This window comes from Amphiura filiformis, chromosome 5 (genome assembly GCF_039555335.1).
Source record: "Amphiura filiformis chromosome 5, Afil_fr2py, whole genome shotgun sequence".
NCBI classification, from domain to species: Eukaryota; Metazoa; Echinodermata; class Ophiuroidea; order Amphilepidida; family Amphiuridae; genus Amphiura; species Amphiura filiformis.
In genome coordinates, this window is record NC_092632.1 from 54,393,213 (window position 1) to 54,410,596 (window position 17,384).

The 17,384-nt window shown below is 35.5% G+C and overlaps 1 protein-coding gene across 2 annotated transcripts; it reads left to right on the forward strand.

Moving 5' to 3' along the window:
- Nucleotides 1-1,120: 1,120 nt before the first annotated feature.
- On the forward strand, nucleotides 1,121-10,361 carry LOC140153375 (fatty acid-binding protein, heart-like). Of its 2 annotated transcripts, none has more exons than XM_072176111.1 (2): nucleotides 1,121-1,332; nucleotides 9,265-10,361. In XM_072176111.1, the coding sequence occupies exon 2, from the start codon at nucleotides 9,327-9,329 to the stop codon at nucleotides 9,777-9,779; it is 453 nt and encodes a 150-aa protein (XP_072032212.1). In that variant the 5' UTR covers nucleotides 1,121-1,332; nucleotides 9,265-9,326; the 3' UTR covers nucleotides 9,780-10,361. The 2 variants fall into 2 exon arrangements, with proteins under 2 accessions (XP_072032212.1, XP_072032213.1); XM_072176112.1 differs by having other exon boundaries at nucleotides 9,268-10,361.
- Nucleotides 10,362-17,384: the final 7,023 nt, after the last annotated feature.

The window sequence follows — 17,384 nt, forward strand, 5'->3', positions numbered from 1 at the left end:
ACTCACTCACTTTTGCAAGGTTGTGGATGAGACTGAGCCAACGTTCCCCGAGAAGAGAAGCTAAGAGAATCTAAATGTCTTCAAATGGCTTTCTTGCTTCAGTTACGATTCGAAAGTTGCTGTTCAAATGAAAAATAAGGGACGTTAAGCCCAAGGGACAGGTAGAATATAAGGAGCACGTGATCGAAGAAAAAATGGGGTCAAAAAATCAAAATTATTTGATATCAGAAGGACATTCTTCGTATGTCTGATGTGCTCTCATGGCCCACGGAAAATACTGTCCACTTGAACGCTCATACAGAGGTGTTTCCGGGTTTTGTGTGGAAATAATTCAAAATGGTTTTAAATTTTTATCTTCCTATACCCTTTTGTAGACCTACTGTTCCGAAGTTGGAACTGAATAAATTGGTAGTGCTAGGAAAGGATAGGCCTACATCACTTTCATAATTATTCAACATCACTTGCAAAAAGTAAGTTGATTTCAAGAGATGCATCATAGTAGGCATAGGGGGCCTACTACATGTAGTTTTATAATAATTTATTATATGTTGCTGTGTGGGCATTTTTGGGCAATGGGCAAGTTGAATTTACTGGGTGGGCAAAATAATTTACTGAGTGGGCAAATGCCCACCCAGCTTCCTGTTCCCTCCCTGAAACTGAAAGTCACGTCATCGAGTAGCTGCCAGCTGGTCGATTTTTTAATTCAGAAATATTAGGCCTATTCCATTTCCGGATTTGCACGTGGCGTAGCCAAGGGGTTGGGGGGGTTCGTTAAAGTTTTTCGTTAAAGTTTTTCCCGCTGGTAAACTTCAGACTAATGCGGCCCATACACGATCCGAGACTGATACAAAAGTGGATTATCATTGTGCACTGCACTACACACAAACAATATCTAAATACCGGGTAGTGCTTTTATTGTCCAACCGTCAATAAAATCAAATTAGATTAGATCTCTTCAATAATATTGAAGAGAAACATTATTTTGTATCCAGTCCTGCATGAGTCTACTCTCTAATAATATTGAACAATCAAATTAATCGTGTATGTGCCTCTGAAAGTGACGTAGTGTAATTAATATTAATGCTTTGATGGCACTAGTGGAATAGAAGGCCGATTTGTAAACACGACCCATGACACCTGTTTGGTTCCAAGGCAGTCAGGCTAAACCATCACGTATACCACGTACATAGGCTCCGCATGACAGAGCATTCAGCTTATTCAGTTAATTTGCGTATCAGTAAAATACATATACAGCTTACCACACTTCGACAGCACTGACACACTTGCTCAGGCATCTTGATCTTCAGTCATAGAACGTTTAAAACTGAACTGGTAAGCTTATCAGTATTTCATAGAATACTACTACTACTAGTAGGCCTACTAGCTACAACATTATAATAGGTCTGAGATTGAAGATTGAGGACTGAATGCAAGTTCTTATGCATGATTAGCTCTTCCTTAGGAAGTTACTGTATCCTTCTCCACTCCATACGGTACAGCAGTGATGCATTGAAAATCCTGTTTTCTGTTTAGTATGCATCAATTCCATAGATTGTCAAGATTATGATTGATTTAAAAAAAATCACATATTTTCCATGTTATGCGGATACTTTTATATGGTACACCAAGTTCGAATTTTGCCAATTATTTATGTAATTGTTCAAGTTGTGTTGATGTTAAAGGGACATTTCTGCACAGGCAACACCAATAACGAAAATATCATAGAGATAAATGATGTGTCTTTTTTGCCAGTTTTTTAAAGTTTGCTTTGCGAACTAGGGCATTTCGTGATCCACAGCACAGCTTCATATCCCCAACTTTCCACACACAAAATACCACTGGAAACCTCTGGCTACATACTGTTTATATAAAATTAAATCTTCAGATTAATTATTCATTAAGCAAAACTATGGTCAAATTTGAAATTCGTTCTGGTACACCAGAACAAAATTACAACACAGTGGTGGCATATTGAGCAGTGTAATACACATAATCATGCATAACTCACAAATACATACCTAACTCATAAAATGAAGTTGCTGCCTGCAGAAGTTTATTTCTTAATGCCTTTATATAACCTGAGACATTGAAATGATTTCTTGCAACCTTTGTGTGCCCTTTTGAAAATATTGCCAAAATGTTGTGCTTGCTGGGTAATCTACTGAAGATAGCAGCTTGTCTCATCAAACAAGAGAAGCTGCTATCTACTGAAGATAACAACTTCTTTTATCAAACAAGTGAAGATGTTATCAACTGCAAATAGCAGCTACTTTCAAGACCCAAACAAGTGAAGATGCTATCTACCTAAGATAGCAGCTTCTTTCATCACTTAAACAATGAAGTTGGTATCTACTGAAGATAGCAGCTTATTTCATTCCCAAACAATGAAGTTGGTATCTACTGAACATAGCAGCTTATTTCATTCCCAAACAATGAAGTTGGTATCTACTGAAGATAGCAGCCTATTTCATTCCTAATCCATGAAGTTGCTGTCTACTGAAGATAGCAACATCTTTCATCACTCAAACAATGAAGTACTGAAGATAGCTTCATTCATCAATAAACAACGAAGTTGCTATCTCTTGAAGATAGCAGCTTATTGCATCCCCAAACCATGACGTTGCTATCTACTGAAGATAGCCACTTCTTTCATGACTAAAACAATAAAATTGCTATCTACTGAAGATGACAGCTTCTTTTATCATAAACTTCTTTTATCACACAAATGAAGAGGATATCTACCAAAGATAGCAATTTATTTCATCACACAAGTGAAGATGCTATCTAATGAAGATAGTAACTTCTTCCGTCACACAAGTGATAAATAATACTATCAACTGAAGACATCAGCTTCTTTCATCACTCAAATAATGAAGTTGGTATCTACTGAAGATAGCAGCTTATTTCATCCCCTAACCATGAAGTTCCTATCTACTGAAAGATAGCAGCTTCTTTCATCACACAAGTGAAGATGCTGTCTACTGAAGATAGCTTCTTTCATCACTCCAAAAAACAATGAAGTTGCTATCTCCTGAAGATAGCAGCTTCATTCATCACTCAAATAATGAAGTTGCTATCTACTGAAGATAGCAGCTTATTTCATCCCCAAACCATGAAGTTCCTATCTACTGAAAGATAGCAGCTTCTTTCATCACTCCAAAAAACAATGAAGTTGCTATCTCCTGAAGATAGCAGCTTCATTCATCACTCAAATAATGAAGTTGCTATCTACTGAAGATAGCAGCTTATTTCATCCCCAAACCATGAAATTCCTATCTACTGAAAGATAGCAGCTTCTTTCATCACACAGGTGAAGATGCTGTCTACTGATAGATAGCTATCTCCTGAAGATAGCAGCTTCATTCATCACTCAAATAATGAAGTTGCTATCTACTGAAGATAGCAACTTATTCCATCCCCAAACCATGAAGTTGCTATCTACTGCAGATAGCCGGTTCTTTCATCATAAACTTCTTTTTCACACAAGTGAAGATTCTATCTACTGAAGATGGCAATTTCTTTCATCACACAAGTATTAAATACTACTATCTACTGAAGATAGCAGCTTCAATCATCACTCAAACAATGAAGCTGCTATCTACTGAAGATATCTTTTTCATCAATAAACAATGAAGTTGCTATCTACTGAAGATAGCAGCTTATTTCATCCCCAATCCACAAAGTTGCTATCTAATGGAGATAACAGGAACTTTCATCACTCAAACAATGAAGTTGCTATCTACTGAAGATGACAGCTTCTTTCATCATAAACTTCTTTCATCACACAAATGAAGATGATATCTACCAATGCAATGAAGTTGGTATCTACTAAAGATAGCAGCTTATTTCATCCCCAATCCATGAAGTTGCTATCTACTGAAGATAGCAGCTTCTTTCATCATCAACTTCTTTCATCACACAAATGAAGATGATATCTACCAATGCAATGAAGTTGGTATCTACTAAAGATAGCAGCTTATTTCATCCCCAATCCACAAAGTTGCTATCTACTGGAGATAGCAGGAACTTTCATCACTCAAACAATGAAGTTGCTATCTACTGAAGATAGCAGCTTATTGCATCCCCAAACCATGAAGTTGCTATCTACTGAAGATAGCAGCTTATTTCATCCCCAATCCACAAAGTTGCTATCTACTGGAGATAGCAGGAACTTTCATCACTCAAACAATGAAGTTGCTATCTACTGAAGATATCAGCTTATTGCATCCCCAAACCATGAAGTTGCTATCTACTGAAGATAGCAGCTTATTTCATCCCCAATCCACAAAGTTGCTATCTACTGGAGATAGCAGGAACTTTCATCACTCAAACAATGAAGTTGCTATCTACTGAAGATAGCAGCTTATTGCATCCCCAAACCATGAAGTTGCTATCTACTGAAGATAGCAGCTTCTTTCATCATTTAAACAATAAAGTTGCTATTTACTGAAGATGACAGCTTCTTTCATCATTTAAACAATCATTATTTAAACAGCTTCTTTCATCATAAACTTCTTTCATCACACAAATGAAGATGATATCTACCAATGCAATGAAGTTGGTACAGTCAGCTACCTGCACAACCGATTCTTTTGTTCTGCAAGGCTCACTCAGTCATTTAATGAGGCAATACAAACGATCGAAATTGGTGTTGAAATGAGCAAAATTTTGAGTTACATCTTTTCAGTGTAAAATTTTTTTTCTCAGCCAAATGAAAAGCAATAATTTTCATTTTTTCAGTAAATGGCTGGAAAAACTATAATGCTTGATACTGATTTTTTTTAAAATCTTGGTGTTAAACTTAGGCCTGAAATTCAGTCATTTAGTGTAAGATATTCGATTTTTATAGGCTTCAGCTCGGCCTGCTCGAGCTTTTTCTTGGATCAACCTTTTAGCTTTTCAAAGTAATATAGTTCGCTAATGAAGGATTTTCCCCAACTTTCTAAAGCACATCACCGTGAGCTATATATCATAGTTTTGTCAGAATTTCCGTTTTGATTTCACCATCTTTCACTGTCGGCTGAAAAAATTTCTAAATCAACACGTGAAATCTAAAGGCTAAATACTAGCATTGTGGATCGATATCCCTGGGTTTAATAGGAATACCGGCATGGCTATAGTGTTGCCAGAACTTCAATATAGCAAAGAAATTCCCAGACCTATAGCGCTCCTACTGATCATGTTTAACCAGAACACCCAATTGGGGATTTAATCGCTGGTCGGGCAATTTGCTTTCAATGAAAAATTGACCTGGATAACAACAAAGGAAATATTGACTATTTCAGCTGGTTGCTCTCGAGATAAAAGTACTCACCATTGCCTACTTTTACTTAGTTTGACATTTTCGGAGACTGAATGGAAAAAGGGTAAAACAAAAACGGAAATTCTGACAAAACTATAACATATAGACCCACACGATGTGCTTTACAGAGGTGGGAAATATCTTTCTTTAGCAAACTATGTTAGTTTGAGCGCTAAAACATGAATTCGTAAAAAGCTGCTAGGTAATTCAAGGCCTATAAAAATCAAAAATATCACACTAAAAGACACAATTTGATGCTTAATTTTAACACCAGGATTTAAAAAAAATGAATATCAAGCACCAAGTTTTTAACTGACATTACTGAAGAAAAAAAATATTGCTTTATATTTGACCGAGAAAATTAATTTCATAGCAAAAGGTGTATCTCTGAATTGTGCTGATTTTTACATGTATCGATCGACTTTTAGCGCGACTAAGCATTTCTAAAGAATTGGTTGTCCAGGCGGCAGACTGGGTATCTACTAAAGATAGCAGCTTATTTCATCCCCAATCCACAAAGTTGCTATCTACTGGAGATAGCAGGAACTTTCATCACTCAAACAATGAAGTTGCTATCTACTGAAGATAGCAGCTTATTGCATCCCAAACCATGAAGTTGCTATCTACTGAAGATAGCAGCTTATTTCATCCCCAATCCACAAAGTTGCTATCTACTGGAGATAGCAGGAACTTTCATCACTCAAACAATGAAGTTGCTATCTACTGAAGATAGCAGCTTATTGCATCCCAAACCATGAAGTTGCTATCTACTGAAGATAGCAGCTTATTTCATCCCCAATCCACAAAGTTGCTATCTACTGGAGATAGCAGGAACTTTCATCACTCAAACAATGAAGTTGCTATCTACTGAAGATAGCAGCTTCTTTCATCATTTAAACAATAAAGTTGCTATTTACTGAAGATGACAGCTTCTTTCATCATTTAAACAATCATTATTTAAACAGCTTCTTTCATCATAAACTTCTTTCATCACACAAATGAAGATGATATCTACCAATGCAATGAAGTTGGTATCTACTAAAGATAGCAGCTTATTTCATCCCCAATCCATGAAGTTGCTATCTACTGGAGATAGCAGTTTCTTTCATACTGCAAACAATGAAGTTGCTATCTACTGAAGACCCCAACCTTGAAGTTCCTATCTACTGAAGATAGCAGCTTCTTTCACCATTGAAACAATGAAGTTGCTATCTACTGAATATGACAGCTTCTTTCATCATTACACAAATGATGCCATCTATACCAAAGATAGCAACTTCTTTCGTCACAGAAGTGATAATACTATCTACTGAAGATAACAACTTCTGTTATCTTTCAAGCATTGATGTTACTGTCTCAAGGTATCAGTTTCTTTAATCACACAAGTGAAGCTGCTATCTACTGACGATAGCTTCTTTCATCATTCAAACAATGAAGTTGCAATCTACTGAAGATAGCAGCTTATTGTATCCCAACCATGAAGTTGCTTTCTAAGATAGCAGCTTCTTTCAGCATAAACGTCTTTCATTACACAAATGAATAAGATGCTATCTATCTATCTACTAAAGATAGCAACTTCTTTCATCACACAATACTATCTACTGAAGATAACAACTTTTGTATCCCAACCAGGAAGTTGCTATCTACTGCTTATTTCATCCTCAAATAATGAAGTTGCCATCTACTGATTTGGCCCATTCTCACAGAATGGTGTCTGTGGTGGAACAGTAATTTTCAAAAAAGTTGTTTAGTCAACTATTGAATCATAGCAGTAAAAAGATTTCCTGAAGCACAAAATGACGGTTCCTGCGTTTTATTCAAAATCTGACAAAACTACAGCACCTACAACCCTGGACAAAAGGGTTGGAATGAAATTAGTACGGTATGGCAAATAAGCCCCGTTCCCCCCGATCAATGTTGAATCCTGACATTTTGTTCATGTGCGCTCAGTAGTACCCAACATTGATTGGTGGGGCAGGGGAGGTATTGGGGGTGAGGGTAATGTTTAGACTTGACACTCAAGAAAGTGCCATTTTATCACTTTAGAAATAACGAAAATGTGGCCATTACAAGGTGCACATTCTATTTTTCATTCCAACCTATTTTGTCTAGCATTGTATTTGAAAAGTTGAAAAAAAAATCATCTAACAATAGCTAATCCGTCATATTTTGGGACTGGTCACTAAAATTCCTAATATCCTATTTTTGGCCCTGTTTAGAAACACAACTGATCACTTTAAATGCCAAAAAAATAAGTCTACAAACTTGTAAAACATTATTTAGATCAACAAAAATCTGAAATCTATTCTGTATAAATAAATACTAAGGAAAAATAAAATATCGGGATCAAAATAAAAAAGCGACCATGCAGGATTCGAACCCGCGCTGTCAAATCTGCTCGTTTAACTGGTACGCGCTCTACCAATGGAGCTATTTAATGTTACTCGATTTGTTTGCGATAATTTAGACCATATCAATGTATGAGTTTTACGGTATGCAGACACAATAAAGATTTTAATACTATGTCCCTATACTGTTTACAGGCTTGCATACCGTGCATTTTTCTATTTATGTCAAGTTTTGGTTTTAATTTGTGAAGAAAAGGTCTGAATACCGTGGTTCTCTATTCAATAAGCCAATTTATTATTGTTGCATAAAACAAGTGGATTAGTTTAAAACACTTTTTATTCATTTATAAAGAATCTCTAGTACAAAAGTGCACATAGAATTACAACGCCTCAATAGCTCAGTGGATAAGGCGACTGGCAGTTAACGGAAGGGCTTGGGTTAAATTCCCGGCATTTTAAAAAATTTCTTTTGTTTTAATTTGCTTTTGCCTATGAATAAAAATTAAATTAAATGCTTCATTTTTGTACTGAACATTTGATTTTAATTTTCCTTTCTACAGACTTACAATAAGAACAATATAGCTATAAAACCTGTAAAATATACTACGCATGTTAACTATCTACTGAAGACGAAATAATGATTTTCTATGTATTTTGTATATTTTTTAACTTCAAAAAACATTTATTTCAGTTTTTCATGTTCTGTTTCTAAGATTATACTTTCATGAATTACATTTATGATATTTCATTTACATGTAAAGGGTAAAATGAACATTTCTTGGACGTACAACACTTATAATGCAATATATGACGTTATATGAGCTACTTTAGTTGAATTGCATGAACTTCAAATTAAAGGCTGCATGTACATAAATTGACCACTCCCTTACACTAGTGACACTAAAACAATTTTGGTTTTGTCATTGAGGAAAAGACAATTAATTTTTTTATTTTGATGTAAATTTTCATGTAAATCGGACAAAGAATAAAAAAACTATAGCTATAAAACATGTGTCATTATGTAATTTTGGGTAGCCTTAGAGACAACCCTGACAAAAGGGTTGGAATGATATTAGTACGGTATTGCAATGAGCCCCCGTTCCCCCCGATCAATGTTGAATCCTGACATTTTGTTCATGTGCGCTCAGTAGTACATTGATTGGTGGGGCAGGGGGAGGTATTGGGGGTGAGGGTAATGTTTAGACTTGACACTCAAGAAAGTGCCATTTCATCACTCTAGAAATAACGAAAATATGGCCATTACAAGGTGCATGCGCACATTCTATTTTTCATTCCAACCTATTTTGTCTAGCATTGTAGGCTAGGGTCTTGATTTTTGCAGGGTATGTTGGTTCAATAAAGTACAACATAATCGTGTAAAAGACAGACTTTTGTAAAATATTGAGGGCGTCCTCCACAGCAAATGTTATAATATGGCTTTAAGTGAAGAAGTGAGAGAATTATCTACTGTCAGTACTGAAGTTAGCAATTTCATTTTAAGCACTCAATATTTGCTACAATGTATTGAAATAGTAATTTATTGAATGACAAATACGTCTACTTTCTACTGAAGGTATCTGTATACTAAAATATCTTCTTTTTTTTTTGTCTCAGCAGGTACCCAGAGACTGAAAAAAATTTGTCACTGTTCCTGGTAACATAACTCTATCCAAATCATGGCAAGTACAGAAGCAAATGCAGAGGCAGCTCCACAGGCCAATGCCAACTTTAGCGGTACTTGGAGATTGGAAAAAAATGATGAAAACTTTGACAAATTCTGGTGCGAGATGGGAGTCAATTACTTTGTACGTAAGATGATGGGCATGTCACGACCAACTACTATAATCAAACAAGAAGGCAACAAGTTTGATATAACTAACCAATCGATGAAAGGTAGTGATACGCAAACTTTTACAGCTGGTGAGGAGTATGATTTCAGTAACCCTTGGACTAAAGAGATCAACCGAATGAGCCCAGCCTGGGAAGGAGACAAACTTGTCATCAAACCAGTGGAGAAGCCAGATGAGCAGCCTACGGTGTCACGACATCTGGAAGGCGAATATCTGGTGTTGACAATGAAGAAAGGAGATGTGGCCACCAACAGATACTATAAAAAAGTGGAGACTTAAACATTCCATGCCTATTTTGGGAACTGTATGTGTAGGGATGGGGAAAGGGGAGACTAATCAATGCATGGTGACTTTTGTTTGTATTTTTAAAGTATAAAGGCATGCTATTATATTTATACATAATATGCACATTTTTCTAACCATTTGTTTTGAATTGGGCTGTAAAAGCAAAGATGAAAATGTTTGTTTGGTATTGCAATTATTATAATCATTATGTGCTTGTGCCAACAGATGGTATGCTTTGCTAAAAGAGGTGGGTCTGACACAATTAACATGATTGTAGGCTATGCGAGACACGATTTATATAAATGTTCATGTGGCATAGTGTTGAATTGGTCCCAATTTTGTTTGGTTAGTCTATGAATTCCAAAATAATTCTGACATTGACAGCCCCGATTAAGCTAGAACCCACCCAAAAACTCAAATGTGCATTTATATTTATTTGCTTAAAGCATACCTATTTTATTACTTTTAGCTGTCAAATACTGTACATACTGAAATACTCATGTGGATGATTCTGAAATTACATCCATTGCAAGCTACATGAAAATAAATGTACCTGACATTGCTATACTTCATGTTCAAGGTTTTCAATGTTTGAACTGCTCGTATACATGTATTCAACCTGATTAAGTTGGGCGCTTAAGTATTTCAGGATGCGCTTATTAAGGCCTACTATTTGCCTATTGCACTGTTCCGCCATGTGCAAGGAAAGCCTCAAACAGGCAATAGATATGAAAGGATGAATTACATAAGTTTATAACTTAACACAATGCTATATGACTGGTTCAATTCCCATTCATGTAAACTGAGGCTTTCCTTGCATATATACCGTGCGATGGGTGAATTACAACAATGAAATGAAACTTACAAATGGGATCCATGAGCAGTTTCCAGTGATTAGACAAACAGATCCATCTCATTGTAATAATAAAATGTCATAAACCTAGGAATTGGGCTACAGGTCGATAGTCCAAAGGGTCAGAAAACCCAATAACTTGGTCACAAACCCTAACACTTTCACTAATCCTCACCCTAATGTAAGTCCTAATCCTCTCCCAAACCATAAATCTAACCTATCCATATTCCTAAACCCTACTTTGAACCCTCTTCAGACCAATGGGCTGTTCCCACACCAGGGTTCGGTTTTTGCCGGCAAAGTGGCAAAAACCTGGCAAAAACTGTTTTTGCCAGTTTTTGCCTGGTTTAAACCGGCAAAAATGGCAAGAACTGGCAAAAACTCACATATAGTCACTCAAAAATATTAAAAAGTGACACAGAAAGCTCATAAACAGTAACACACAACTTTTAACAAATCATTCAACATATTTTTTGTCTCATGAAGTCCTTAAAATGAAAAAGTTTTGAATTTGAAACATGCCACATTTCCGTTAAATGCACGTGGCCAATGAAAACGCATGCCTTTAATTTCTTAATATGTTACTTATAATTACAAAATCTGGCCTTGTTACACTCGGGAACTTATTTTTGTAACTTAATCATTTGTTTTGAGATGAAAAAACTGAACTATAAATCACTTTTTTATTTTTTGCCATTTTTGCCGGCAAAAACTGGCAAAGGTTAAAACCGCGGTTAAAACCACGGTTTTTTCCACCTGCGGCAAAAACCTGCGAACCCTGTCCCACACATTATGTCTAGTCAATTAAAGAGGATGAAATGATTCATTTAGTTGAAAGAGGCTTTTCTGGATGACTAACTTGCACCACGAAATGCACACATTTTACAAAAAATACTCACATTGGGTTCAGTTTTATTGTTATTATTAAAAGCTTGGGATTAAAATACAATTTATGACCACTAAAACTTGATACATCTATTGAGTTAATATTATTACTATTAGTTTTTCAACATATGGAATGGAATATGTTAATTTCAATATTGAAGTTAATTAATCATGTTGTTATATAGTTTGCCCTCTGAAGTCATAATTACAGTGTTTATATGAAAGCAAATATTTGGCATGTTACAGTTTGTCCACTTTGAAGTACGAAGTAAGGTATTGTGCATCGTGTAGTAAGACGCTCATGCATTTGTGTGAGGCTAGCAGCGTGTTAATTCCTTGACATTACGGCGAGCCGAAACTGCGTAATTTGCTGCGTACTTTACTTCGTACATCAAAGTGGACAAACTGTATTTGTATCAGTCCACTGCCAAAGTCAAAATGTAGTGTCTACATTTTAGTACATAAGATAACTGTTGAACATACCAGGGATGTTAAGGGCTGGTTTCTCAAAGTATGGCTAGTGGTCAGGCTTCCTAAGTCAGACTTCAGCCCAATAGTCCTATACCAGTACTTAACTTACAATTTCACATCATACATCACCTAGAAAGATAAATCAATCAAATGAATCCACATTGGTAGGGCTAGCCTACTGGCTTAGGAAGCCTGACCACTAGCCAAGCTTTGAGAAATTGGACCTTATAATGAAAGACAGAGATAAAAAGACTAAATTGCGTCTGATGTCAGGGCAAAGACACGCTGTGATTGGTGAATTCCGGGAAAAATATCATCCAGATGTCACTTGATGATTACCATGTGTCAAGCAATACTTCCTACACATGTTCACCAGAATACAACAAAGATACTAATTAAATATATCCAAAAACAAACAGAAATACACTTTTAATATCAAGCCGTTCCTGGTTCCTTGCATTTGCTGACCAATCCTGCGCAATTCTGGAGCGTCCCAATAACTAGTTGTCAGAATTTCAGACGCGAACTAGTCTTTTTTACTGTCTTTCATTATAGTGGCCTCAATGAGCGACAATCCAAGATGGTAGATTTGCCATAGTGTTATGCATGGTGCATTTTTCAGTTAATAATCTTTGGGTTTAACATCTTTTTGAGTTACCCAGTTATAATTATGAGTGACATCTGTATCAAATTAATTAACCATATTATACTGTAGTAATCTAATAATATTGCTTTATTTTATTTTAAAATGTGACACGATGTGGTCCATGGGGGCCAAAGGTGGCAAATTTGAAATTGCAATAGAGGCAAAAATATATAAGAAAATAGACATCACAAAGTTCATAACTTTAGAACCAAGAAATAGACCTTTAATTTGGTGTTTTCAGTATATGATAGCCTTATGTTCGTATAAGGTAATAGTTATAGTAACTCATGGACCAGATTGTGTCTCAAATGGTAAAAGTAAAAGTGGTAATTTTTTGTGCTTTGTTGTTTTTGAACAATGTTGCTTGTTTTTAATTTTGTGATTTTTAGTTTTCGTATATAGACCTATACATTAAAAGAATATATTTGCTTGTTTTTATTTTCGCGGTAGCTGTGTTATGCGCGAAAAGCGCAAAAAATTAGTGTACCATGAAAATTTCCACTTTTACAGTATTGTGTAATGTATATCATCCTGAAGTTTCTCAAAATAATGAATGCTTATATGATACAATATCTTAAACTATATTTTGATACTAATAAAACTAAAATATATAACAGACAGAAGCTTTTGAAAAGAAGTTATATTAAAAGTGGATAGTCAGATTGTAACCCATGATGTTATCTACATGACCACACATTGAAGCCCATCACTCAATTATTCATATTCCAAGTTTTAAGCTTACATGTAATTACTCCAGAGGTTCTGGACAGGGCACTCAACTTATATATATATGTTGGTAGGGGTGTACGTGTAGCTCACCAAACTACCAAGTGTGTTCTTACCACCCAAAACATTTAAGCTTTCACCCTTTTACCAAAATCTGCATTTTGATGAGGTTAAGTGGGGAGGGGGAGGGATGAGGATATATATAAAGTAGAGAGGGGGTGAGGCTGTCAATCGGGTTACACATCTGGAAATTTAAAACAACTTCAAGACACTGTTCCTTATTACTTCTAAAACCAATATCATGTTAGTTTCCTTGACAATACTTCAGTCTTGTGTCTTCTGATATAAATTCTCTTGCTTCAAGAGCTAATGTCTGTAATTTAGTACAATAATTTCAGCTTGGTGAACATATATATTGAGCTGTTGAACTTTTGCTCTAAAACTATGGCAAATTTACAGCAAAGCAAAACTAAAGCCAAAAAAAAACAAGTTTGTTTCCAGTAGCTCGCGTGCATTGCTTTCTAGCAGCCGTTTTTTGCATGTTGCTTTTGTTTTTTAAATCATTAAAACCAAAAAAAGGGAGAGAAAAGAAACAAGCTAGAAAAAATTTATAAAAGGCAGTTCAACCAGGACACATTATTTACTTCTTTAATAAATCACTGGACTGACAGTAACAAATTGTGATGCTTCCCCGGTGTTTCAACACACTACTAAATGAGCTCAATCTATGGCAAGGAATTTGGAAACTTAAACACACAGGAAAAAAACACAAAAAAAAACATTGTGCATTGCACTTTTCAGGCCTGCTACTGGAAACAAACTTTTTTTTTTTGGGGGGCCCTAATACTATATTGTTACGATACATGTTTAATTATTACATGTAATGTTACAGGATCTTTGTAAAAGGTCATTAATTACATGAAATACAATTTATCTAAACCATGCAGACTATACATTGACTAGCATGGCATTTTTATATGATGTGATCTTACAGGGATAAAGGGATCCAGGAAGCCTCTTGGAGTGAACATAACTTTCCACTACATAGTATTACCAAAATCTTCATTTTGATGGAGAAAGGTTACAAGTCTGACTGGGTGGTGTTCAATCAGTTCATACCCACCCTTACTTTCTGACATTGGTCCTGACAGGGGTAGACCTCTGAGGCATCTATCTCAACAGAAGTAGTTAGTCATTAAGGGTTTGTTTTAATCTTGATGCAAGCTACAAGTTTTTTAAAACATGTACAAAAAGGCATTTAAGGGTAAGGGTTTTTGTATTTCACACTTACATGTACAACAGACAGAGTCATGGGGCACTTATAGGCAGAGAAACAAACCCTTGCCTTGAATAACTAAATATTTTCCTTGTTTAGATGGCTCAGATGTTTCCCCCTTTCCCCATCTTCCATCCAATATAAATTGTAGCTGCAACAGCGCATACACAATTACACATGTAATTAAAATATAATTAAAACATTCCAATTCCAATCCAGAATAGATACTTGTAAACTTAAACAAAAATATACTATATTTTGGTAATATATTCAGCCTCAAAAATACAAAATAATACTTTGTTGTTATCTGTTCCAGCTTTGATGACATGTCTCTCACTTTCAAAGAAGTAATATAGTGGTTTGATGAGACAGGTGGCCTGTTCAATTCTTAGCAGATCAAGACTGTATTGATTGCAGATTTATTTGCATTCACGCTCACTAAACTAACCTCTCTGATAGTGAATGAAATGTGTCCAGCGTGATGTCATAAGGTGACACCTTGCTTGTGATGTCACGCTGGACGTAGCTGGAATGTATAATAACAGTATTTGAAAAATAAACCTTTTTAAATACTGTGGCAAGTCATTGATAAAATGTTACTTAAAACAGGAACCTTACAGACTGTATGTGTATAAAAAAGAGACTGGAAATGGCTTCCACTCATTGTACCATGCGAGTTACTGGCTTACAAATCATCCTCAGTTGAGCAATCATGCATAATACATGTATGTTGATGTACCCTGGTATGAATTTCAATTCAGCACAGGTGAAGGTTACAATGCACAACACAGTGCATGGCTTATCTGGCAAGATGCGAAAGGAGTCTACATGTACAGGGTCGGATCCAGGAATTTTTGATAGAGGGGGCGCCTTTTGGTCGACGACGAAAAAATGGTGTTAAGGGGTTACCCCCCTCGAAAACTCAACGGTTTTGGCCCATTGTTTGCTGTTCATGGCCGAATTTGTTCATTTTTTTTAATTTCATTTTTTTCATAAATTTCATCTTTCATTTTTTGTATTTTAAGTTAGGCCGGCGCCCATGGCTAGTCAAAAAATAGAGGGGGCGCACGCCCCCTAAATCCGCCCATGATGTACATGTAAACTTCACTGTAATGAAAGACTCTAGAAATGCCAACATAAAACATCAAAGAACATTAATTATTTCAGTATCGAAATCTATAGGAACAAAACGTATTCTATGGTGCACAAATTTCAAGAAAATGATTCGTTTGTTTGTTCTAGCATTCTGCATTTTTTTTGTCTCCAAAATCATGTGTAAATAATTCTCAATACTACACAGAAATTATGTTCGAACAAGAACTGTCTTTAAAAGGACAACACCATAGATGAAGATCATAACTTTCGAAAATGTTGGAATCTGGTCTGGGGTTGGAAAATTTTGATGATCGATTTTTCAATATAAGTACTAAATAATAAGAAATCTAACAACGTGCCCTTGATGCAACTCACATGTAATCGAAAGGCAAAGATAATCCAATAACAAAAACCATCAATATGTGGTTTCCAGTCCCTTCATACACAGTCCCTGCTTTAAGAATTAGCCATCAGAAATTGATGCAGTTATTAAATGTACATGGATTGTATGTACGTTCTGATTGATGGCTCAAAAACAAACAAGAGAGGTCACTTATTGATAAGATGACAAAAATACTCTGCTACTTACATGTAATGCAAGAAGAAATACAACATTTTGTAAAACATTAGGCACTCCATGATATCCATAATAATGTACATGTACAAGGGAATGCTTCAAATTTCTTTCCAAATCATGACGACAAGAAACAAATCATTGGAATAATAATAATAATAATAATGTTGTTAATAAAAAAAAACCTTTTATTTGTTAGTTTGGAAAAGTTTGTCTAAAATTAATGTTTTGGCAAAACTGAACAAAACAATGTGTAATCAACCTCTATCAGCCCTATATAATGCATCATTACATAGTACATACGTACATAATCAAATTAAAAACAGCATTTTACCTTTTCAGCCTATATACAAAGTGCATGTGTGTGGTAAGCCTCTAATTTTTATCAGCCAAGTCAAGTGTCAGGCAAATACATTCTAAATGCAACAGCCACAACTCATTACACTAAATAGGAAGCATGTACATGACGTATTGTTGGTCGAAGCAGCCAAAAAATTGATTTTCATTATTTAAATCAATATATTATTGAAAAATAACACTTTGGTGTTTTGCAAAAGTTCATTCTACAAATCATTTACTTTGGAAACATGCTTGATTTATTGTTAATGAGAGATGTATGTTTTACAAAAGTGTTGTTATTTCAGCCCTCTTTATAACATACATGTAACTCAAGAACCACAGGACCTACAAAAGTACATCGGTGATATTTGAATTCTTCTACACACTCACTATGAAATGATCAATGCAATTTTTGCCAAAGCTCACTACCATTCGCAAGATGCTGTGAACTACCAAATCGCAACAGTTTAAAATAGTTGCTAATCTTATAGAAGTACTGTATAAGCTTGGTATCTTTAAAAATCTGTCACATTTTCTAAAATCACTTCAAAATGGTTGCTAAATGAGAAGAATACCTACCTAGCTTATGAGCTGTGAGTGTGAAGACACCAAGACCAAACAATGTACCAAGTGCAAAGGTAGGCAACCACTACTACATGTAAAACACTGCCAGTTCTGATCTGTTTGCTTGCCTCATTTTATTCTGATTTGTTGGTATCGCTTCCTGTACCACT